The sequence below is a fragment of the Buteo buteo genome, chromosome 1, assembly GCF_964188355.1.
Source record: "Buteo buteo chromosome 1, bButBut1.hap1.1, whole genome shotgun sequence".
Lineage (NCBI taxonomy): Eukaryota > Metazoa > Chordata > Aves > Accipitriformes > Accipitridae > Buteo > Buteo buteo.
In genome coordinates, this window is record NC_134171.1 from 26,964,996 (window position 1) to 26,987,451 (window position 22,456).

A 22,456-nucleotide genomic window follows, 5' to 3' on the forward strand; every position below is an offset into this window, starting at 1 on the left:
CTTCCATTCGGTGCTTTGGCTTCAAGAGCTTTTTTTTTTTTTTTTTCAAATTTGAGCTGAAATTAATTTCACAAGTAAAATATGAATAATTAAAGAAGCTGTTTGTCTTTGAAGCACTCAACTGGGGGATGCTGGTAGGCACATCACTAATGAGGGAGAGGAGTCTGTTCTATTTCCTCTGCTACTGTGGTTATCTATTCCAGCATTTCTGTCTGCCAGTTCAAGACTGGTTTTCATGTGATAAAAAAATAAACACCAGAACAAAGTCAAGAGTAAACAGAATAGCAAATAACAGTAAGGGATCTTTTCATTTATTTTTTTTTAGCTCCTCTGTGGCCCTGCTCAGTCTAATGATACTATAGGTCTTCAAACTTCAGCTATCCTCAGACACCCATGATTCTGTGGTTGTGTCTCCACTTTTTGTTTGGACATACTTATGTTACCAGTCATGGTGCTAGTTATCCTATGCTCTTAACCAAAATTGTTCAACCAAAAGATTTGTGGCAAAAAGCGCATTATGATTTTTGTCTAACTAGCTTGTTTCCATTGTGTCTTGTCTTTTCTTACTGTTCCCTTTCACTCTTCTTCAGCTCTCTCCAAGCAAACATTGAATAACTTAATCTGTTGCAAAAGCTCTTTGCAAATAACATTCCTAGCATATTTAGACCTCTTTTCCTTCCCCCACTTTGAATTATACACAAGCTACTTGTGATTTTTATGACTTCATTGTTTTCAGTTGTTCCTTAGGTAGCTCAATGAATTAGCTAGTAATTTACTAGCGTGGTGAATTAGCAAGAGGACACAATCTGGGTGGCTTCCCCTTCCCCCAAAAAGGGGAACAGCTATTGCATATGCAAGTGTTGCAAAGGGGCCAAGGGCCAGAGACATCCAACACCTCAAAGCTTGGAGAAGATTTGAATGCTGGTGGGAGAAATGGCTGAATATGCTCCGTTTCACTCATCAAACCAGGGCCTGTGGTGATGTTACACTGCTGGGAGAGAACTATTTACATAGCTGCTTTGTGAATTACTTAAAAAGGCTTGTGATGGTGCAGGGAATCTAGTGAATATCTATGAAGTGGCTTCCAAAATGGCTATGAGGGCAGTTCCACTGCAAATGCTCTTTAAGGTATTTGTCCTACCATTTGGGAGTTTTGTTTTCAAGTTGGAAAAGTCTTGCCTAAGTTTCTGTGTTTTAAATGGTTTGTAAATATCAGGAAGCTTAGTCCAAAATAAAACAACTAGAAGTCATTTGGGCTTTAGTCAGGTAAGCTTCTGTAGCTGTCCTGTGTGATTGACAAGTCTGGTTTAATCTGACCCTGAGTTTTTTGATGTGACCTGTAGCTGAAGATGAGTTTTTCAGGGGTAGAAAATAAGGGTCGATGGAAAAAGATGCATACTGTCTGTGTAGATATTATTAGATATTAGATATTACTACTTTCAGTGACTGATTTTAAAATATAAATACAGGTAAAAGTGGCCTCATTTTTTGGTGTTTGCATGCTAAATGTAATTTTTTAGTGGTGTCTTCTCTGATTCATAATTTAAAAAAATAACTGGATGAAAATGAAAAGAAAAGGGATTTTTTTTCTCCTTCCTCACTAGGGAGAGGAAGTGACTCGGAAACTGACCTGCCACACAGAAAGATGCCAGATGTGAAAAAAGATGATATGTTGGCGAGGCGGACCTCACACGGTGAACCCAAATCAGCTGTGCCTTTTAACCAGTACCTCCCAAACAAGAGTAATCAGACTTTCTATGTACCTGCTCCACTTCGGAAAAAGAAAGCTGAGCGAGAAGAGTACCGAAAGAGCTGGAGCACGGCAACTTCGCCACTAGGAGACAGACCTTTCAGGTAAGACCAGCCTGTCCAACTTCTCCCTTCCTCAGTGATGATGTTGTAACGCTTGCCTAATTTTCATTCTTTTCAGAATGCGTATGAAGCTGTAACAAATTTCTTGCTGAGATGGTACCGATAAATTGTTTGTAACAATTGGCAAAGGTGGTAAAAAGCAGTGAGTGGAAAATCGTTGTCTTGATGTCAGTATTTACCATACAGTGCAACGTATAGCTTGTGTTTGACAAGATGCAGTTACTATAAGTACCATGGACATTGACTCAAACCCAAGGCTGGACAAAAATGTTCTGGATGATCTGTTTCAGTTCTCAGGACAGTTACTCACTGACAAATGATACTTATAAGTAATGTGTGATGTATTCAGTCAAAATAGGTAATATTTTTGCTGCGTTTTTTTAAAATGAACTTATTCATATGTTGTATTCTATACACCGGTACAGTTTATATAGCTGTGATTATGTGTTTCTGCATGCTGGTTTTGTCAACTGATATTTCACTTTTGATTTGGCCTAAGAAGCAACTTCCATTAAAGAGCATAATTATCTTTCCAGATCATTCATCAGAATATCCTTTGACATCTTGATATCAACAAAATGTGCTTATAATAAATAAGTGTGTATGTTTCAGTCACAGCATACATTAAACTACCTTGTATAATTCAATAGCAAAGCCCACCCTGAAACCATAGAAGAAGAACAGAATGCAGCATCGGGACTGTGTGAAAAGGAGAAAGTGGGCTCCATGGCTCCTGAGGCCAGCTCCCTTAAAAATCAAGTAGGTTTGAATCAAAATGAAGGAAACTCCATAGACGAGTCTCCTTCACGTAGTGCAAAAGAAACATCAGCACCCAAGGGGAAAGATGCAGAAGAGATCAGAAAGTTAAGAAGACTCGAACAAGCTGGCATTAAGGTCATGTCAGCAGCCCAGCGCTATGGCAGGTTAGCCCAACAGTGTGGGAAATTGTGCACGCTTCACATTTTTAGGATTGGTTGAAGTGTGGGTTTCCTTGATCTGCTGTGATTTCACTTCTAACAAAAATCCAGTCTGCTAAGCACTCACCATTGCTAATGAAGATCTTGGTCTGAAAAGGCTTGTGATATGGCAGCTGTGGATTGCAGAGTTGTATGATGCTAACTGCATTTGTGTTGAGAAATTTTATCATCTTAGTGTAATGTAAACAGACTCCAAGAAAACTACTACACAGACTGCTTGTCACCTTCCATCTAATGCTTTCTTGCATTTAATAAAAAAATACCTATAAATGTACATTAAAAATGCCTTGTTTAGGCAAAAGTTTCAGAAACTTACTTGTTGCCGATGGGATGGTTTAGTTTACTGAACCACACGTCTTAGGTGGTTAATATTTTTAGCTGTGTTAATAAATGATGCATTTATTTTTAATGGCAGGAACTATAAAAGTACAGTGCTTGTTAACACATGTACCAGTTAAAGCATGGAGGCATAGTTCAGCAATCATAATTTGACTGAGTTTGGCATGGAGTATCAGTAGTTATTCACTTATTACCTGTGTTATTTATTTTTGGATGTTGTTCAATTTGGTTATTTCCTGTTCTTTAACTTGAGAGCTGAATGATGGCTAGGCTCACTGCCCATGCCTTTCCATCATCTGATACTGGATTCTTATGAAAAATCTCTTTTTCTCATGGGGATGGCCTGCAAAGCAGAGTTGTAACCAACATGTCAGAAGACTAGGCTCTTATAAATGATTGAAATGGTTTGGCTAAACGATAAGTGTCCAAATGTCCTCCTGTCCAAAACATTTTATTTAGGATTGTGGGGTGAAATCCTGACAGTGAGTAGTTCAGCAGATGCTGATCTACAGTCTGGGCTTTGAAATATAGTAGTAAAAAGTACAGCGCTTATGTGATACAGCTTGTTTATAGATACAGTAAAGCTTGTCTGAGGCCATATACAGGTGTGCTATATGCAGATAAAACAGTCACAGTATATATGCTGTCATACGTCCTCTTCTCAGGTTTGCTTCACTGGTGTCAAGCTGTAATGAACCAGTGTTTATTTGTGGTTGTGGGGTACTACTTTAACAAAGCCAGATACTAATGAGGAGGAACTAGCTGTCATAAATTAGTCCTTTGGGCTCAATTAATGTGCTAGCTGATCTGGAATCCATAAACCGGTAGGATACTAGTATGATCCTGTTCTGAGTCTAAGGTTGTAGTATTAATGGTAATAATGTAGTAATATGTAGTAAAATATAGTAATAGCTTGTGGCTAGCAGTGCAGTGCACAACAAATAGTGCTGCTTGCATTTGCATTTGGAGGATGCTCTCTATATTGAGAGTCCCTTTTCCAACCCTGTGCTTGATCTGCTGGCTTGATCTCCACAAAAGAAGCACATGGGATCAAATGTGTGGTTCTTTGGCAGGAAATCGGTTCTCTTTCCTTGGACAATCTGTTGCCCTGACAGGGCTGAAGGAAAAGGGAGGAAAAATAACAAGCCATTTTCCTTCCTTTCTCTCACTAGAAGCAGCTTGTGGAATTTGACAGCTGGAGGAAGGAGGGGCAGCTGGAGGAAGGAGGAGCTGCTGGTTTTCTGCCCCAGCTGAGGGTCAAAGAGCAGAGCTTTGTAGCCCAAGCTTCACCATAGTGAAGTAGGAGACTGCTCCTGGGGATTGTAGGAAGACACAGCAGAAAAGGCACTGGGGTCAGAGGTCTGTAAGGAACATTATTTGTATATGTAAGTGGAAAAATAGTGGGTGAGGAGAAGGGAAGAATTTAGTAGTGACACTTTAGGATACAGGGGAGCATTTAATCATCTTTCTTAGTGTCTCATTATCGTTCCCTGATCTTTGAACCTCTATACTTTCTCTTCTTCTTGGCATCAAACTCAAATTTCCATGCACTAATGACACTGAGCAATTCTCAATCCCTCTTGTTTCTGTGTTCTGATTTCTTTTTTTTTTTCACCCCTCTTCTTCCCTCATCTTTCAATGATGCCAGCCTCTTTTTTTCACCTGAGGTTATCAGTTGTCTTCCAGTTCCTCTGAGTTGTTTACAGGCTGTTTCCTCTCAACATGCTGACCTCTGGAGGATACCCACTGTGACTTTGAGTTCTACAAGGAGGCATCTAATTGTTACTAAAGCTGAAACTCTGTAGGGGACCATTCTGGGTCTGGCACTGGAAGGATTTGAACTTGTATGCAAATGTGTTTTTTGCTTGGAATCTAAGTACTTATCTTCATTGCTGTATCATGTTCTAGGAAAGGGCTCCATTGAACTAGGTGCTGTACAAATGCATGCCAAAAAGCATTCCCCCTTCCCGAAGGAGTATATTGTCTCTTTATAGCATGTTGTTTTATTGATGCGTGATCCTCTTTGCTTGCTTATTGTCTGCATCTGTCTCTTATTTACACTATTGTATCTGAAAGGTACGGATCAGATTCATGGAGATTCCCTAAAAAGAGGAGAATTAAGTGTGTTGTAATAGATGATGAAGAGGAGATTGTAAGAGAGAAGTGTGAGCAAAGATTTTTGGCACATTTGTTGCAAAAGGGACGTGGACTCTTATCTTGACAGTGCATAAGCGTGCAAAACACTCTTGTTGTTCTGAAATGAGATGTAAGGATCCACAAGCCTGTACAAGACCATGCTTCAGGGAGAGCAAACGCCCGCAGTCTGACACTTTGGAAGCACCTGCTGTGCCACCATAGATGTGGGTGTTGTTTCTGCAAGGGCTGGGGCTGAGGGGTGCAAGAGCAATTTGCAAATCTGAAGGGAATTCTGGTCCATTGCAATCTTCAAATCTACAGTCTTTGCTATCTCTATGGTAAACTGGCCTTAAAAAGCACTTTTGAGATGATCACAAACTGATTCAGGAGACCCCAAAATGTCACAGCTAATCTCTGATTCCATTAAAAACAAAATAAACAAAATGTGAACGAATGGAAAACATTCTTAACCTAGAAACTGATTGCTGAAGTCTAGTTACATACTAAAAGGTGTAAGTTTTTCAACTATTTGTTACAATGACTCATAGTTGCTCTTTTGAATGTTATAACTGTATTTCTTTGTTGCCAATAACACCCTTCTCAGAAATACTATGTTTGATGGTCTCAAGCTTCAATAGCATTGGTGGACATGAGACTGAAAAATCCAGCAGTTTTTACTGAATAATCACTTGGTTATACATGGCTCTTAAAAACTAAAAGCATAAAACAATACCCCCAACCTAACCAGCTGAATAAATACCCATCTTACTGATTTTCATTTAACAAGTAAATATAAACAAGATTTAGTGGAGTATTATGTGATTTTTTTTTTTACATGCCCTTTATGTCCAGGGTTCTGAAAATTATTTCCAAAGTATTAGAATTCAGAAAAGGGTAATGATACCAGTAGTAAAGTCTGATTAAAAAAAATGAAGTTAATCATATGTACCCTGGCTTATTTGGGAGAGCAAGTCCTGGCGTATATGACTTTTAGATAACTGTTTTCCTTTGTGCCTAAAACATTAGGCACAGTGTATCTACTTTAGATCAGTATATTTTCTCTAAAGTTTTCGTATTCTTGTACTGGGGGTGGGAGATGTCTTGGGAAACCATGAATGGAAAATCAGACTCTTTACCTGGTGGTCATCTTGTACTTACTGTATTGCAGGTTTAAAAAGCAAATTGGATTTTGGCCAATTATGTTTGTGTATTGACAACCTGTGATTTAGAATTGAGTGATGTAATATACCTGATCAGCAGTGAAATTTGAACCTGAAGATGACCTTGTAGGGCTGTTGATTTTGTTATATACAAGAATCAACATACTTAATTAACTTCTTACCATATTCTTTTACAGAAGAAAGAGCAGTAGAAGACTCTTGTAGAGTACAGTTCTAAGTGGAAGCTAAGGGATTGGACTACCTTTGCTGAGGAAGGTTGTATGCAAAGCATAGAGCAGCTCAGAGCCATATGTTCCTGCTGTTTCAGAAGCTGTTGTGAACAGGGATGCTCATGAGGGAGAGGGACATCAGTTCTCTTTGGAGCGCCTTCGGCCAGTGTTGTCTGTTGCCTTAAATGAAATCTTGATACTTCAGAGAGATCTAAGGAAAAAGTTGCCTTTGGCTAATGTGAGAGCATGCTCTCCACATCACTAATGGGGGGTCCTGTGCAGTGCAGTGTAACAGGGTGAAGGCAGGTAGTTTCATAGTGCTCCTCTGTCCTCCGAGCCTGAGCCAGGCTGACCTGTCAGGGGTGGTTTATGGCTTCCCCATAAGTTTCTCTGGCAACTTTGTTGAGCAGTACTTTGAAAGGGCAGCTGGGGCCATAAAATAAGTGGCATGTATAGTGGGCTTGCAGGGCTTTAAAATGTTTTAAAAAACAGCTAATTATAACACTGTTGTTTTTTAAAATAGTAGAGAAACTCAAAGCAACCCCTGAGCTGTTTAGATTTGCTTTCTTAACGTCAGTCTGTTTAATCCTTTGTGATACCTTCTTTTTCCCTGTGTATAGCAGGGTGTGCTATGTGAAAGAGGAGGTGCAAGATACCTGCAGCCTACAAAAGCACTGCATGGAACAGTCTACTACTTGATATCCAACTTCCTAAAATATCAATAAATACAATTTGATTTTCAAACAGGAGAGTCTCATAGCTCTTGTCATCTGCCTTTTCAGTTTACTTAAGAGTATTGACTGTTACAAGTTAAAATAAGCTTAATCTTTCTGGGCACCAGCTGTCAAGGGTCTTTATTGTCATAATCTTCAGTAACAACAAGGCTGTGTTGGTATCAGTTGTGTTTCTGACCAAGACAGATGGCAATATGTTCCAGCATGCCAGTATCATTGGCATACTGGTACTATCATTGTAGCTACTGTATGTCAGCATTGGCATAGAGGGCTTATTCTGGAGGAAAGGGAAGGTTAGTTAGGGAAAGAATCAAGCGTGGATGTGTGTGAGAAGAAAAGCGGTTAAGAGTATTAGGGCAGGCAGCCTCGGTGATTACTCAGGTCTCTTAGAAAAATAGAGCCATTAAGAAAAAAAAGTGCCAAATATCTGATATTTCAGGATTCAGCAATGTTGGCCAGGGATCAGGTATTTGCATCAAATCTCTTTCTTTGAAGTGTTGAAGAAGTTTAATACTGCCATTCACAGTACTACATTCAGTGCATCTAGTATGTTAAACTAGTTCTTACTGGTTCTTCTAGCCATAGCTAAAGTAAAGATCCAGCATGCTGATTTTCTGTGTGAAGTCCTTGCGGATTTGTTACTTGTATATGATAAGTTTTATTTATAGCAAGGCTTTGCCCAATCTAACAGTGGCCTGGAGCATATTTGATTAAGTGTGCTTGTTTTATGACCTGGACATGAGTGCTGCCGCTGGTCTCTCCTCCCCTGGTGCATCAAGAGCTTTATTTAATTTTGCTCTGTGTCAGTAAAAAGCCAACATGTGAAGACAACAGAAGCACCCCAGACATCATCCTTCGCAAGGACAACCCCTTCATGACATATTATCAAGGGAAGGATTCTGGTTCAGAAGATGAAGCAGCCAGCAGAGTTCCTGATTTAGAAAAGGATGACTTTGCCACCCGGAGAGCCAGAATGAATCAACCTAAACAAATAGTTCCATTTAACCTCTTTTTAATTGGACCCTATACAAGTAAAGATAAAGGTAAACTGGAAGATGTTAAAAAGCCATTGCAGATGGAAAAGCAGGAACATGCAAGGTGTGCATTCATGGTCTTTTTCTTTCTATTATAATGCTTAATTTCACACGGCTTATTGCTGAGTAGGACTAAAGCTGTCTTGGCTACAAAAAACTTACAGGATAAAGTAAATGCAAATGCTTTGTCATAAAGTGGAACATAAAAAAAAAGATATGTAGATTACTAACTGTAATTTTTTTGTTAGACTATCAGGACCAGGAGCTTAAATTGGCTGTGAGTGTAAATAACATAAAGACAGACACTTTTGTTACCTAAGTTCATGAGAAAGCTCATGGGCATGAGTAGTGGAGAATAAACTTGGAAGATATGTTTTGCATCTCAGCTCTTTTGCTGAGTATTTTCAATGCACATTTTTTGGTGCATTTGTTTCATCTAACGTACTTCTAATACCCTGCATAAAACATGGACTCAGAAGTCTGTAGTTAAGGCACTGAATATATATGCCTACCATAGTACGCTGAATTGTGTTGTGCATAGTCCTAATGTTTCTTATACAGCATTGTTTTTGGAAATGGAGCATGGGTTACAAGGTTTCAGCCTGGAAAATCTCTTCTTTCTTCAGTGATACAGACCTTTAAGAAGTTGCTGAACACAAGTATCTGCTAGGCACAGATCTTCTTCAGGAAACAAGTGTATTTGTTTTATTTGTGCAATGAGAAGTGATCCTAGATAAAACCACTATATACACATTACAGTGGACCTTGACTGTAATAACTGATACAATCAGAAAACTTCTCTTAATATTTAGTAATTCTTTTCAGTAATGCAAAATATGCCTTTCAGCTGCTGGTAATTTGATTATATTAACATTTTCTAATTACTAGTTTGGCAGGGCATCTGAAGAGCACATAACCAAATTTTAATATTCTAATGCTATTGACATGACTGTAAGATCAAAGAAATTCTGTAGTATGTTTGCAAGCAAAACTTGAATTCACTTTACTAATAATATGAAAATTAGATATTCGTAACTATTTAAGAGAAAGCTTATTGCAGAAATGCTTAATACAGAAATAACTTAAAGATTTTTCTTGCTTAAGCAAGAAATAGACGTCAATAGACGTCATGCGAAGAAGTGGTCTCAATAGTGCATGAGCGGGGTAGATGAGAGCTTTCAACTTCAGATTATTCATTCCATGTTTACTTCCTAAAATTAATACAAAACTAATCTTATAAATTCAGTTTTATCTTCTTGTGCTCTGAACCTCTTCTATTGACACTGATTTATAATTGCTCCCTTGAAATATCTTTTCTTGCTGAACTGGAATGTGCATTAAATTAGAAGAAGACGGGTGCACATGGCATCAGCAAGGCAAATAGTGACAAGCAAAGAGAACCCACTTCTGCAAACTGAGAAGACTGAGTCAGAGGAGGAACAGCAGGTGAAAGGGCCTGATAATGAGAGAGATGATTTGGCGAAACGGAAATCTCAAAGCACCCTTCCTCAGCTACGAGAAGTTGTGACTTTTGTGAATGCCTCTATAACAAAAGCAGATCTGGAGACGTGGAAAAGATTGAAACTGTCAGGGGAGCCCAGGTACGGTTTCTGCCTGTGGACAGGATTGGCACCCTGGGAAGCATGTTTAGTTTGTCACAATCTGCTGTGTGTGCTTGTGGTTTTAAACTTGAAGAATGCCTTGATGACAACCAGTCCTTACCTATTTCATTTTTCAGGAGGAGTCCAAAATCTGTGTAGGGATGCTATCTATCATGAAATGAAAATGTGTCCATCATTTAGAGCACCACAGTAGTTTCACAGTCACTTCCCTGGTGGATACTTTTAATATCATATCAGAAAGGTCCCTCTTGTCTTGTGGCTCAGTCTGCGTTGAAGCTGCTTGAAGTTGAACAGCACAAAGGTCCAAGTGGTACCACTAAGTCAGCAGTGCTATGCTGCTGCTAACCAAGCGATCTTCAGGACTCGGGGCATTATACCTTCAGGGTATTACCTGAGGATCAGCATCTGTTTGCATTAATGTGGCTATACTGCTTTTGAGACCCAAGCTAATGTATCTACTTGGCATTGTACTTCCATGCTGAGTAATACACCAGCACTGATTGTCACTGCAGCAGGGGTTTCAGAAGCCTCCTTGTATGGTGTAGAAGTGCTCTTTTTGTAGATTAAACTTCCACAAAGGGAGCCAGTATAAATCAGTTACTCTAAGCTATTTCACTATGGAGATGAGCATGAAGGTGATTTGTGACTCCAGTAGGAAAGGAGAACAACTCCTAGCCTTCCTGTTTAGGTGTGTGCCGTTTTCCAGTTAAAGGTGGCCATCTGTTCAGGAATTCTTCTATCAATGTGGTTACTGTATCTAATTTTAGCTCTAATACAAACTCAGCCATTCTCTCATCTCAAAGGTGTTAGTAGTCTCTCCATTACTTTTGAGGTGATTTACTAAAATCAAGATTCAGTCTCTTTGGTTTAGGATAAGTGAATTTCCCTTGCTGGTGCTCTCATGCCCATGGCAAGGTGGGTGTACTGGTGCCATGCAGTCTCACGTAGCGCGTGGCCCAGCTCTACGTGAGCAAGTAAGGGAACTGTGGCTTTGTTAGGGTGAGTGCGGAATGGGCCATATGCTACGTTCCTTCCCCTAAGGAAGAGCTTCCATGGATGTGCTCCCAGAGTTTCCCCAACAGGTCTGCGGTATCTTCAGATTTTATCTGTCATTTGGGCCTCAGTAGGCCACAGCTGTTTGTACCTGGGTCCTTGAATTTTAAAATAAAAGCCCTTCAAAACCTTAGGAGCATTTAATTTGCTTTATTCTGGGGTCTGATGTTGGGGGTATTCTTTTATTCCTCGTTCTGACTAGTGAAGAAGATTTCAAACGTCCCAGTGACACTCTTCCACCAAGAGAAATCACAGTGAAAGCAGCAGCCAGCGATGATTTTGCTGTCCGCAAAGCCAGAGCAAACAAAAAGGCTGGTAGCCCTAAGCAGAAGTTTGTGCATTTTGGGCCAGTAACTGAGATTGATCAACAGAAATGGGACAAGCTCGTTATTGGCAGAGCTTCATCCAAGAGTGGAACAGAAGAGGAAAACAAGGAAGACGGTGTGGAGAGTCACTCCAGCGTTGAAAGCTCTCCTTCAACCACCGTTGGCAGTCCTGGGTTTGCTGAACACAGCGATGAAGTATCTAAGCCACAGAATGAGTCCAGGTATTTGGTGTGGCTTAGGAAGCACTGCTGAGCTGGCAGTGAGACCTGTTCTTGACAGATGCTGATCTGCATGGGGGTGGGCTGCAGCATAGACCTAAGAGCTGTTTGCACGCACGGCCTTTTTCAGAAGTCATCTGACGCCTTCACAGTATCTTAACGTGTTTAGGGTTACACAACACAACGCAGTGCGAAGGTCTTCTGAGAGCTTGCCTCAAAATTTCTGATGGGCGGTGAAATCACTGGTGTTTCGGAGTCTGAGCTGTCGTTCAAGATTTTTCTGCCTCTTTAATTCCAGCAGCTTCGCCCTGCCTGCTTTCAGCACATTAGGAATTTGTTGTTCAGCTTGCTGGCCTTACTGATGTTCAAAAAATGCTTTCTTCAAACTTAACGGATTTACTTTCTTTTTGAAGATGTAGTGCGGAAGCCAGGGTGTATTGGTGCTCTGTGTTCCTGGCATTTATCTGGAGGAGAATTACAGCTCTGGGAAGTTAACATATTAACAGAGCTTACATTTCTTTGGCTTTTCTTTAATCGCTTAGTCTGTGGCTGTAGCAAGAAATTTTAATGAATGCATTCGGCAAGCAATTCATTCAGCTAAGTTTGTGTGTTTATAAAGCATTTGCAAACTGAGTTGGAGGACTCCTTTTCTTACCTTTCATTTGACCTGAGAACATTTTGTCTCTCTCACCCCTCCTCTCAATCTCATCACTAGTGAGGTAGCCAAGTCAGGTACAGATGACTCTTGCAGGAGAATGCCATCACCTGTCCCAGCTTTTGGCATCGTCTCTGAGAAACAAACCCCCTGCGGTTTGAACGAACAGCAAGAAAGCACCAAGGAAGAATGCGACGGGCATTTCCCAGACGTTGAGGGAGATGATACAGTTAGAAGGATGGGAACTTTTCAGAGGCGTACCACTAGCCCCGTTCCCATACGTTGTCCTCCTCTCTCAGGAGCTCCTCATCTGCTGCAGCAGCGGCAAGGGGAGGCAGTAGCTCATGAGAAGGATTTGAAGACTCCACGGGAAGCAGAAAGGTCAGAGAACAGAAGCAGATCCCTCTGAGCTTCATGCCTGGTTTGTGTGTGGTGTTAGCTTGGATCAGTCAGCAATATTGTTCTATTCTTCACATGGCCTTTAAAGATGTGTTTTACTCGTTCATCATGGCATGTGTTCTGTTTTATGAAATTACTTACAAGAATGTATCCTATGAACATAAAACAGTCTGTTTTCTTTCATAATATTTAAGTACTTCAGCTGTTAATTGCTGTTCAGCATGAAAACAGTCTTTCATCTTTTGGGGGGATTACTTCTGCAATCCATGGTGCTTTGTCCAGATTTTTTTGCCAGCTTCCAAGTGAATAATTCCTCACATACGTTTTTATGCAATCCCCAACTTCTAATGAATCACCTACATAAGTGTGGCATTCAAAATAGTTTCCTCCTGCTCTCACTCCCTGTGCTGTAGCTAAAGATACCTAGTTGTCCATCACTCTGCAAGTGTGTTTTGAGTAACAGTACCCCACGTTGCCTGAGCAGCCACTTGCCTTTGGGCTGCACAAGTGAGCATTATCATGGAACAGTATCACTTGTCTCTCTGAGCAGTACTGTCACACGAGAAGAGAGCCAAGAAGAGCTTGAAATCCCTCAGCTGCAGAGCAGTGGAACAGAAAACAAAGTGAAATTTCCAGACCCACAAAGAGATGACATGTTGGCCAGAAGAACTGGAGCTTTCCTGAAACAGCCTGGGCCCAGTGTTAAGCAGTTCCTTCCCATGCCATTTTCAAAGCAGCAGAACAAGCAGGGCACAGCTAGAGAACTTGAGAAGAAAACTATGAGGTAAGAAAGTTGTGCTTCTCTCTCTCCCTTTTAGCTGGCCCTGTGGGCTGTTTGTCAAGACCTCTTGATCTGGAAGAGCTGCTGTTGGCCCAGCAGCTGTTTCTTCCATGCTCGTCCTCGATTCTGTGCCGACTCTTCCCCCTCAGAAGGCAGTAATGCAGGGTTTCTGGCCCTTTTGGTAGAGCCCTGTGAAAATTCAGAGCAGATGCAAAATTCTAACAGCATGTGGAAATGGGTATACATAGCAAGATTGCATTACATTTCCAGAGGTTTCTGGTTAAATATGGGCTAATTATTACAAACGTTTCCAGCTAGAAATATAGGTGCTGGATGTGGTAGGTTAGATGCTTGTTTATGGCTTAGTTGGTGCCAGTGAGTTCTAAACAGGATATCTAGAGATCCCAAGATCCCTCCTGATAATGCTCAGTGTCTTTCTAAACACTTTCGTTCAGATGGGTGAGGCTATGTGGGGAAGTTGGTGGTTTAAGCCTTTGAACAGCGTTATCGTTGGCTGGTTAAGCCACATGCAAGCAGGGGTAGAAGTGTTCTTATTCATCAACCTCTTCAGCATACATGAGGAGAAGGATGTGCATGTGCCTGTGCATACATAGATGAAAAACTAGTATACAGCTCAGGCAGGAGAAGCAAAACTGTCACCTACCATAGAATTGAACAGCGGCTTGGTGTTGAGAAGACCTTAAGTTGAATAGTTTAGTTAAAATATGTACTTGAATACTTTAGTCTTTGCTGGGTTCAGGACAGTTTGTGTTTCTGACTTAGAGGAATGGAAGTACAAGCATTTGACTCTATGAAAATTATGTTTTGTGCACCTGCCTCACTTAGCTTGTCACCTATCAGCTATTAGGGTGTGGGGGGGGTTTAATATAAAGCAGTTATGCTTTTCATTATGTATATGTGATTTTTCAAATGTTGGTTAATACATCTCTGCACTGCTGCCTTTGGCTCACTCAGGCCTGAAAAATGTCCACAAGTCTGCATTAATAGCTCTGGAAAACCTGTAATACAACCACTGCAAGAACAGCAGCAAGGGCAGGAAAAAAGCAACCTCCCTCCTGCAGGACAAGATGAGACTGTTTGTACTGCCCAAGTGGGTGAAGGTAACCTTAATGAAGTCCACTTTGGTCAAACGTCTAAGCTTCAGGAGGTTTCTGAGGAAAAGAGAACGGAAACATTGTCATCCAAGGATGAGCATCTGCAAACGTGAGCTCTCTATGGTGTGAATCACACAGCTTGTACACCCCTGTGTGCACACTTCAGAATTCAGGTTGTGCATTGGCTGGTGTGCTTTCAGTCCAGACTAAAATACTGTATGTTAGTAATATGCTTTTTAGAAACAAACAGAATAGTTGTGTAATGCATTTTCTTTCTAAATACTTGAAATACTGAAATGAAAGCTAACTGAAAGGAAATACTTGATTACAGTATCTATGTTGAATTGCAGAAAAGGTTTATGAATAGCAGAGATTCAGCTGGACTCTGCCTTTTTAGAGATGTGTATCTTGCTTCTCCATGCTTAGAAAATGTTGCAGTGTTCTATGATTCTAAGACTGCCACTTTAGTGAATGACACTGACTTGTGTATTACCAGTACCTTTATCAGCTACACGCACACCCCCAGAAAAACCCAACAACAACAACAAAAAGGAAATCCTGTGGCTCACTTTCTTCTCCCTATATTTGTCTCTTTCATGCTTCAGTAATGGTGATTCTGAGCACTGCTGCGGAATGTTAAGTTTTGTCTCCATTCATCACATGTGTGGCACTTAATGTAAATGTTAATATATTGTCTGTTTTCAATAACTATTTTCTACACCCATTTTAGGTATACTTCAGCAGATTTTTATAATGGGGGCATTAGTATGGGGTCAGGGAGGGATGGGTGGTGTTCTTAAGTAGTTTGACCTCCAGATGATTAGGTAAGTCTTGTTTGCTGAATACATAATCCCTGAACAGTATGATTCTTTTTTGGTCAGCTTTACTAGTACGGGTTGGATGTTCAAGTGTCAGTTACCCAAATAGTATGGGTCCAGTTGCAATTACTACTTAATGTATTTATCAACGCTCTAATTTTATATTTGGTCTTGTAGATTCGGCCCCAGAACTGCTGTGTCTGATGACGCAGAGTAAGTTGTCCTGTGTTCACAAGATTCTATTTTAAACAACTTACACTGCATGCTTTCCCGTCTTTCTACTAATTTAAAATGCATTTGATGCCTCATCGTTATTTTGCAGTGTTCCAGCAAATAAATTTTTCAGAAAAGCACTGAAAAATGGAATGCAATATGGCTTACATTGCAGCTAAAAATAATTTTTATATAAAAGCCCATAAAAACTGAGCATACGACTAATGTCCAGCTGTTGCTTAAAGTATTGTTTCCTCTTTTTTTCTTTTCTTTTCTTTTGTTTTTCTTCTGAATTACCATTGCCTCTAATCACCTATAGGTAAAGAGGGTTGGGTTGAATCTGGGCTGGGCTGGGTGTTGAGGAAAAAAATGAAGTATGACCTATACACGAAGAAAAAAAAAAAATCCCAAAGTGAAATAAAATCCATTGTGATCTTCAGAATAATTACCAGGAAAATACATCTTCAGCTGTTCCTTTATTGTCTTTTAAAAACTTTCTCTTGAATCCCTTCTAGGTTGGGCTTAATTTAATATTGTACTAAACTTCATTTTTTTAAGCTCTTCACCTTGATGCTTTACTTCTGACAGAAGACATAGGACTGTGACATTTATTGCACTCAAACATTTTAATTGTGTGTGTATATGTAAACTGTAGTTCAGAATAGTATGCAATGTCATTTAGAAAGCTCTGTGAAAGTATCAGCTATTCTTGCAAAGTGCAGGCACCCACATAATAATGTCCTTAATATCCTTCTTCTGTTCACAGAAATGCACATGACCTTCTCTGTCTCACAGATTAAATCACAAAATAGAAACAGCATAGAGTTTTTTTTTATAACAAGCATATGCAGAGACTCATATAATTTTTCACCCTGTCCTCTAATGATAAAGGCTAGAATCATGGACTGAATATTCTTTACAAGATCTGTAATACCTTTATGCTGAGCAAAGCCTGTGTTCTCTGACCACAGAGTAAATGACTATTTTCAAGCAGTAGAAATCTGTTCAGTCAAACAAAGAGATGAGATAGAGCATAGCAACACAGAAGTGTTATACTTCACAATGGGGACTTGCCTGCCATTTCAGAAAGCCTACCTGATTGATTTGTTCATTTGTTTCCCCACATTTTTGCATGTCTGTATTAAAGGTAAACATAAGAGAAGATACATGGAGGTGCCTTCAAAGAGGCATTGCAATGGGTTTGGTTGTATAAAGTGAGAGTAGCAAAGATGAATAAACCATATTGTTTACTCCACATTGATTCTGATTTTATTTTAAAAGGCAAAACAATAAATGTTCAAGCCTCGTTGTCATCCTTTCCAGATGTGCCACAGTTTACAGAGCAACTATTTTCCTGAACTGTCTTTTAAGTTCTTATAAACGTAAGATTGTGTTTTGCCTTCTGAAGACGAAGCACTTATGAAGAATCTAATAAAATATGGCTCTCAAGTAGGAAAAATAAATTGAACTGACATTTAAAATGCTTCCAAAATGTTTGTCAAGTCTCCTTTGAAAACTCTGTATCTTGAATTCAGTCTTAGACTAGGTGCTGTTTATTCCAGCAGCAAAACTAGAAACTCCTTTATTAGATTGACAAAGTTCCCTTCGCTGGTTAGGGAACGCTAGGTATTGCCATCAGCCCCGGTCTGTCTCAAGGTCCAGAAGAGGCAATACTTAGTGTGTTGCTGCTGATCAGCCCCATTTCCATCTCTTGAAGAGGTAGGGCTGAATTCTGGTGGTAGCGTGATAGTCCAGTGTGAGTTTAGGCTTATGCTTTATACTTCAAGCTTGACAAGCGAATTATAGTGAGCTGAGATTTTTGACTATTTGTTTAGTAGAGTGTGATTCTTTAGCCAGCCAGCCTGTTGCTTTTTATGTTTTGTTGGAGTTTCTTAAGTCTTGGTATGCCTGTAAAATTATAATGTAGCTACATAATAAATGCCTTGCATAAGAATTTTTAACACTTCCTCATAAAAAGAAGTTTTTTACCGTATTTCTCACTTTTAAATTAAATAGTCTGAACACTCAAGTCCTTTAGGACTTTTTTTAATCCAACGCTTGTTCAGCCCTGTTAAAAAAAAATAAATTGCTGCATGACATCACTGACAAGAACAACTGTAATTTGCAAGAATAAAGTAGCATAACTTAAAAATCACATCATCCCAAAGATCTAGCCCCCCAGCATACAGTGTTGGTCTGCACAGTGGTTTTTCCTCGATCTTTGTTAGAATGGCAGGTCTGGTACACTGGTCAGCAGAAAGGCCTCTTGCTTCCAGGCAGAGTTTGGATACAATCCCCAGAGCTTTGCTAATGGCAGAAAATTCATGAATGCACTACAGTTACGTCTTTTCTGTCTGCTTGCATGCTGTGTGCCTGCTGGCCCAGCACGTGGTTGAAGGAAGAAGTAAATCTATTTCTGTTCATGCAGGTGTTAGTGATGGGCTGGAGCCATTTGTAGTTCATATAAGAAAGAAATAGGATGAAATGATGTGGGACTCATAGTGAAAGTGTCTTTTGGCAGAAGCTCAGAGTTTTGGCCTCTTTGATTCTTTTCTAAGGATGAACTTGTCAGGCAGAAAAGTCAATGTAGACCTTTCAGTTGGCCTTGTCCATGTGTTCAGGAAAGTAGGTGATTCTCCTTAATGGTTACTGCGTGTTGGTCAGAGCAGAGCACAGTGCTTTGAGATGTGACTCCTTCAGATTGCTCTCTTGGAAAGATACATGTGTGCAATAACATGTTGCTGCAGAGTTGATGTTTGAACCTACCTGATTGCTTATCCATGGCAATGAATGCCCAGCAGCAGGAGGTGACAACTAGAGTAGAAGGTGCAGGTGGAGTTGTAGTGTATAGTTTGATTCCTGGCTTAGGCTGAAGCCTTTTCCAGAGTACTTCTTTTATTGCTTTATTAATAGCCATAAAACCTTTGGTTTTGCTGTGTGTGGGCCCTGAGAGACCTGAGTGAACACAGGGAATAAATACTAGCCTTTCCTTAAGACATCAGGGGACTCTTGGTAGAAAGTATTTTTATTTTCCCATCCCAAATGGCAGAGGGTGAGTACTCTTGCACTCTACTAGAACCAGTTACCACCATTTCAGGTCCTCTGTTTTCTTCTACTGTATGTGAATGAAAAATTCTCTGACCATGAGGGAAGGGTACAAGAAAGGAGCTACACAACCAGCTTGACCCAGTAGGCACAAGGTGGAAAATACTTAACGCTAAAGGCTTTTCTTGGTGTGAGTTTCAGAAGCTCTTAAACTGGAATAAACCGTTTAAGGGTGACTTTATTTACAAGTTAAGCATCTCCCACCCCACCTCACCAGTCCGCAAAATATGACTGATATTGAAATATTTCTTAGTAGGTGGTATGCCTTTAGTTTTAGAAACAACAAAACTTGCCATCTCTATAGGTTCTGTTATTTAGGAGTGCTCCAATCCAATCCTGAGCAACACAACCCTTAAACTACCCACAAAGAAACCCAAATTAGTGTACCCCTCAGCACTCATGCTGTTTAAGGGGTGAAGCACGGTAGTACACTAACCTCACTGTTCATGCTTAAAGGCAATAGGATGTGTATTCTGTCCTTCATTTCTGAGTAAATACATACTAACAGGATGGGATCTGTGCATGTCCTTTTCCATCCACTGTCCAGACCTTTCAGTTTTCCCTTGAGAGTGGTTCATTCCCATCTTTGCTTGCCTGAACACAAATGTTGACTAAATATATATATGCACAGCTTTCCATGTCTATTCACTTTGATTTTTGCGGACACAGTTGCCCACGATTTTATCTTCACTGGGTGCTTCTCCTGCTAGCTGGCTTGTTGGCTCACCTAAAGCTACAGAGGATCATTTGAAGACTGCTGTGAAATCCCTTCATGTGCAACTGCATGGCGCTTTTTTTTTTTCTTTTAGTGGCACAACTGAGGTCATGTTTTACTAATAATAGGTAGTAGGGGGGGAGTAGTGTGTATGTTATCTTCGTGTGAAGTTCTTTATATAATATGAATGGATGTATAATATCAAACCATGACCTTTTTTTCCTTTAACTCTCCAAAGGTCAGGGACAGAAATAGAGTGTGTAGAAAGCAACTCTTTTGTCCTGAACATCAGCTTTTCCTTGTTAGGTTAGCTGTATTAATAAGTTGGTGCTGATAGCATTGAGTTTCTTCCAGGCAGGGAGGGGAGAGGAGGAAGTACCGTGCAGTTTGCGCTCTGTGTACTTCTCTGGGCAGGCTGTCCCTGGTTTTGTAGCAATAGCATTTAGCCAGCCTTGCTGCCCCTAATATACTTCTCAAGCCTCTCTTGTTTTACAGTGAAATGGAAACTTCTGTCTGCGGTGTTAATTAGAGGGGTCTTGAAAACTCACTGGGAAACAAATGTTCAGAAAGTAAAATGTTCTGAACTCTGCTCTGAATTGAATTATTTTAATAAGAGTTGATGGAGGCGTAATGTTAGTAATGCTTCTTAGTGAGAGGCAAAGTTGTAGTCAACTAATAAAAACAAGAGAAAGTTGAGGAGTATAATGCCTGAAGTACTGTGTGGAAGCCATAGGGATGCTAACTGGTCCTTCTAGGGGACTGCTGCTTTTGAGAGCTTCGTAATGGTGCAGGTGTCTGATTCTGCTGTAGCACCCTCATGTGGCTTTAGCTCTAACAAGCTGAAGGAATATAAGCCTCTAAATAACGCTGCACTAATTCTTATTTCCCCCTTCTTTAGGAGTATGAGCATGTTTGACATGAGATGTGAAGAAGAAGCTGTGACTCAGCCTCATAGCAAAGCTCGCCATGAGAAACTGCAGAATGTACACAACCAGCTGAAAGAGGATGAGACCAGATGGCAAGATGTGAGTATGCAACATTGTCTGCAGTGCTGGCCTTGAGGCCAGCTAGCTAGGCAAAAAAAGTGCAACCTGCTAAATATACAGTTGTTCTCTAGCACTAAAATAATCAAGAGCTTTTTTCCCTTTTTCCCTTTTTTTCCCCCCAGTGGATTGTTGCTAAAAGCGTAGAAGTTCATAATTTGATGTAAATTACGGAATACTGGTGCCTTTGCCTGTGTACCGTGTATTTTGCTTTTTTAAAAAAATGTAATTAAACTGTGATCAGGTAAAAATGGAAGCAGAACAGCTTCTAACTACAGATTTCTCTAACTTTTATAATTAGTAAATGCCCAGAGTGACAAAATAAAAGACTAAGCAGGACAGTGAATAAATAGGTTGGATTTGGCTTTAATAAATTTGCATAGATACAGAAAATGCTAATGTTTTCCATCTTGTCCAAGCAAACAAATTACTCTTCAAGTTAGCTATGCCCTGCTTGGGTTACAAGTCCTTTCCAAACCCTCTTTCTTCGATGTTTTTTTTAAGCTGTCCTAGAATTTGGTATTATCTTCAGTAAATTTGTAAGGACAGAAAAGCGTGATCTGCAGGTAAGTTAGTATCAGGAGTTTCAGTATCAATCCTGTTCAGTCCCAAAGACTGATTTTAAATTGGGGCTTTTTTTTTTTCTTTCTTTCTTTTTTTTTTTTTTTTTTTTTTTTTTTAATTTAAAAAAACCCACAGACCTCTTCAGGCAGCTGGAACAGTAATTTCCCATTATAAGGACAGCTACTGTGAAACATCTCAGAGAGGTTTTTGGTAGAAAATTCAAGGAAAAGTCCAAAAAAGAACAGTATATACAACTAAGAAATAACTTTTTGTAGTAGAACAATGAAGGATTTCAGCTGAGAGGTCTGTATGTGTGGGAAGCCATAATTTCCCAGCAGAGATAAGAATGAGTCCAAAGGCATTCAAGAGGTTTGAGAACTCTCTGCTGTTGAATGGAAAATCCTCTGAGCTAAAGTGCATAAGTTTTCCAGGCCCTCAGTACCTTCTACGCTGAACTAAAAGTTCTGAAGAGCCACTAAAAATGCCCATACTGGAATGTTCTTGGCATTCAAAAGGCTTTATGGAGACGACACTGCATTCATGGTCGGATATTTTTTAATATGCCCATGCTGTAAATTTGCCAACAATTAACAGTTTCATGGCTTTTTTTTTTCTTATTGTTATTCTAAAGCATCAGAGCTGGAAAAGATAAACATGTCTGGTTTTTAATTACAAAAAGAGGAGGAGGGCTTATGTTATGAAATTTGCTAATGAAAAACTAATTTCCAAACAATAGGCAATAGTGGGAGTAGCTGAATAAAGAAATGCTTTGGTACTTCAATGAGAATAATTAGTAACTGAGGAATATGAAAGGCCTATGTTTCAAGAAGGGGATTATAGACTGATATATGTAGGTCATGTGAAGAAATACTTTAATGAGCATTCCCTTGAGTGTAACGTCAATAATTTGTGGTTTTAAGCTAAATTAAAAGTGACAAGGTTTGTTCCTGGTTTTAATAAAATAAGTTATGCTTGTAGTACCTTATGCTGTTTACCAATAAAAATGCAATTAAAATATTTGGAAAACCATGTAATTAATGAAATAGCCTTTGAATTGAGTGTGTGTACAGAATCTCTGGTTTTTATTAAAACCAGAATTTGTTAGAGTGTATGAAATATAATCTGTATACTAATCTCCTGATGTTGTAAAGTTAATGACAAATGTGGCCCTACAGTTTCCTAGGAAGTTATTTTTTTCTTTGCAGAAGTTCTGTAGACGTTATTTTTTACATGTAAAATTTTGTTCCTTTACTAGTTGGCTGCAAAGAAATTTTACAGCTTAGGAATTTCTTTACTGTAATACTTCTACAGTGAAAAAGTTCTTGTCTCTGTACCCTCTAGGACTTG

General features: G+C 39.6%; 1 protein-coding gene across 5 annotated transcripts in view; it reads left to right on the top strand.

Annotated features, from left to right (window-relative positions):
• LIMCH1 (LIM and calponin homology domains 1) overlaps window positions 1-22,456 on the top strand; it is a 182,127-nt gene that overhangs the window by 120,099 nt on the left and 39,572 nt on the right. For all 5 annotated transcript variants that reach the window (XM_075024979.1, XM_075024997.1, XM_075025015.1 and 2 more), the window contains 10 exons: window positions 1,605-1,854; window positions 2,523-2,795; window positions 8,256-8,546; window positions 9,829-10,083; window positions 11,360-11,704; window positions 12,417-12,737; window positions 13,306-13,539; window positions 14,512-14,760; window positions 15,647-15,682; window positions 20,401-20,527. In XM_075024979.1, coding sequence (XP_074881080.1) covers window positions 1,605-1,854; window positions 2,523-2,795; window positions 8,256-8,546; window positions 9,829-10,083; window positions 11,360-11,704; window positions 12,417-12,737; window positions 13,306-13,539; window positions 14,512-14,760; window positions 15,647-15,682; window positions 20,401-20,527 — 2,381 coding nt within the window. The remainder of the gene's footprint in view (window positions 1-1,604; window positions 1,855-2,522; window positions 2,796-8,255; window positions 8,547-9,828; window positions 10,084-11,359; window positions 11,705-12,416; window positions 12,738-13,305; window positions 13,540-14,511; window positions 14,761-15,646; window positions 15,683-20,400; window positions 20,528-22,456) is intronic.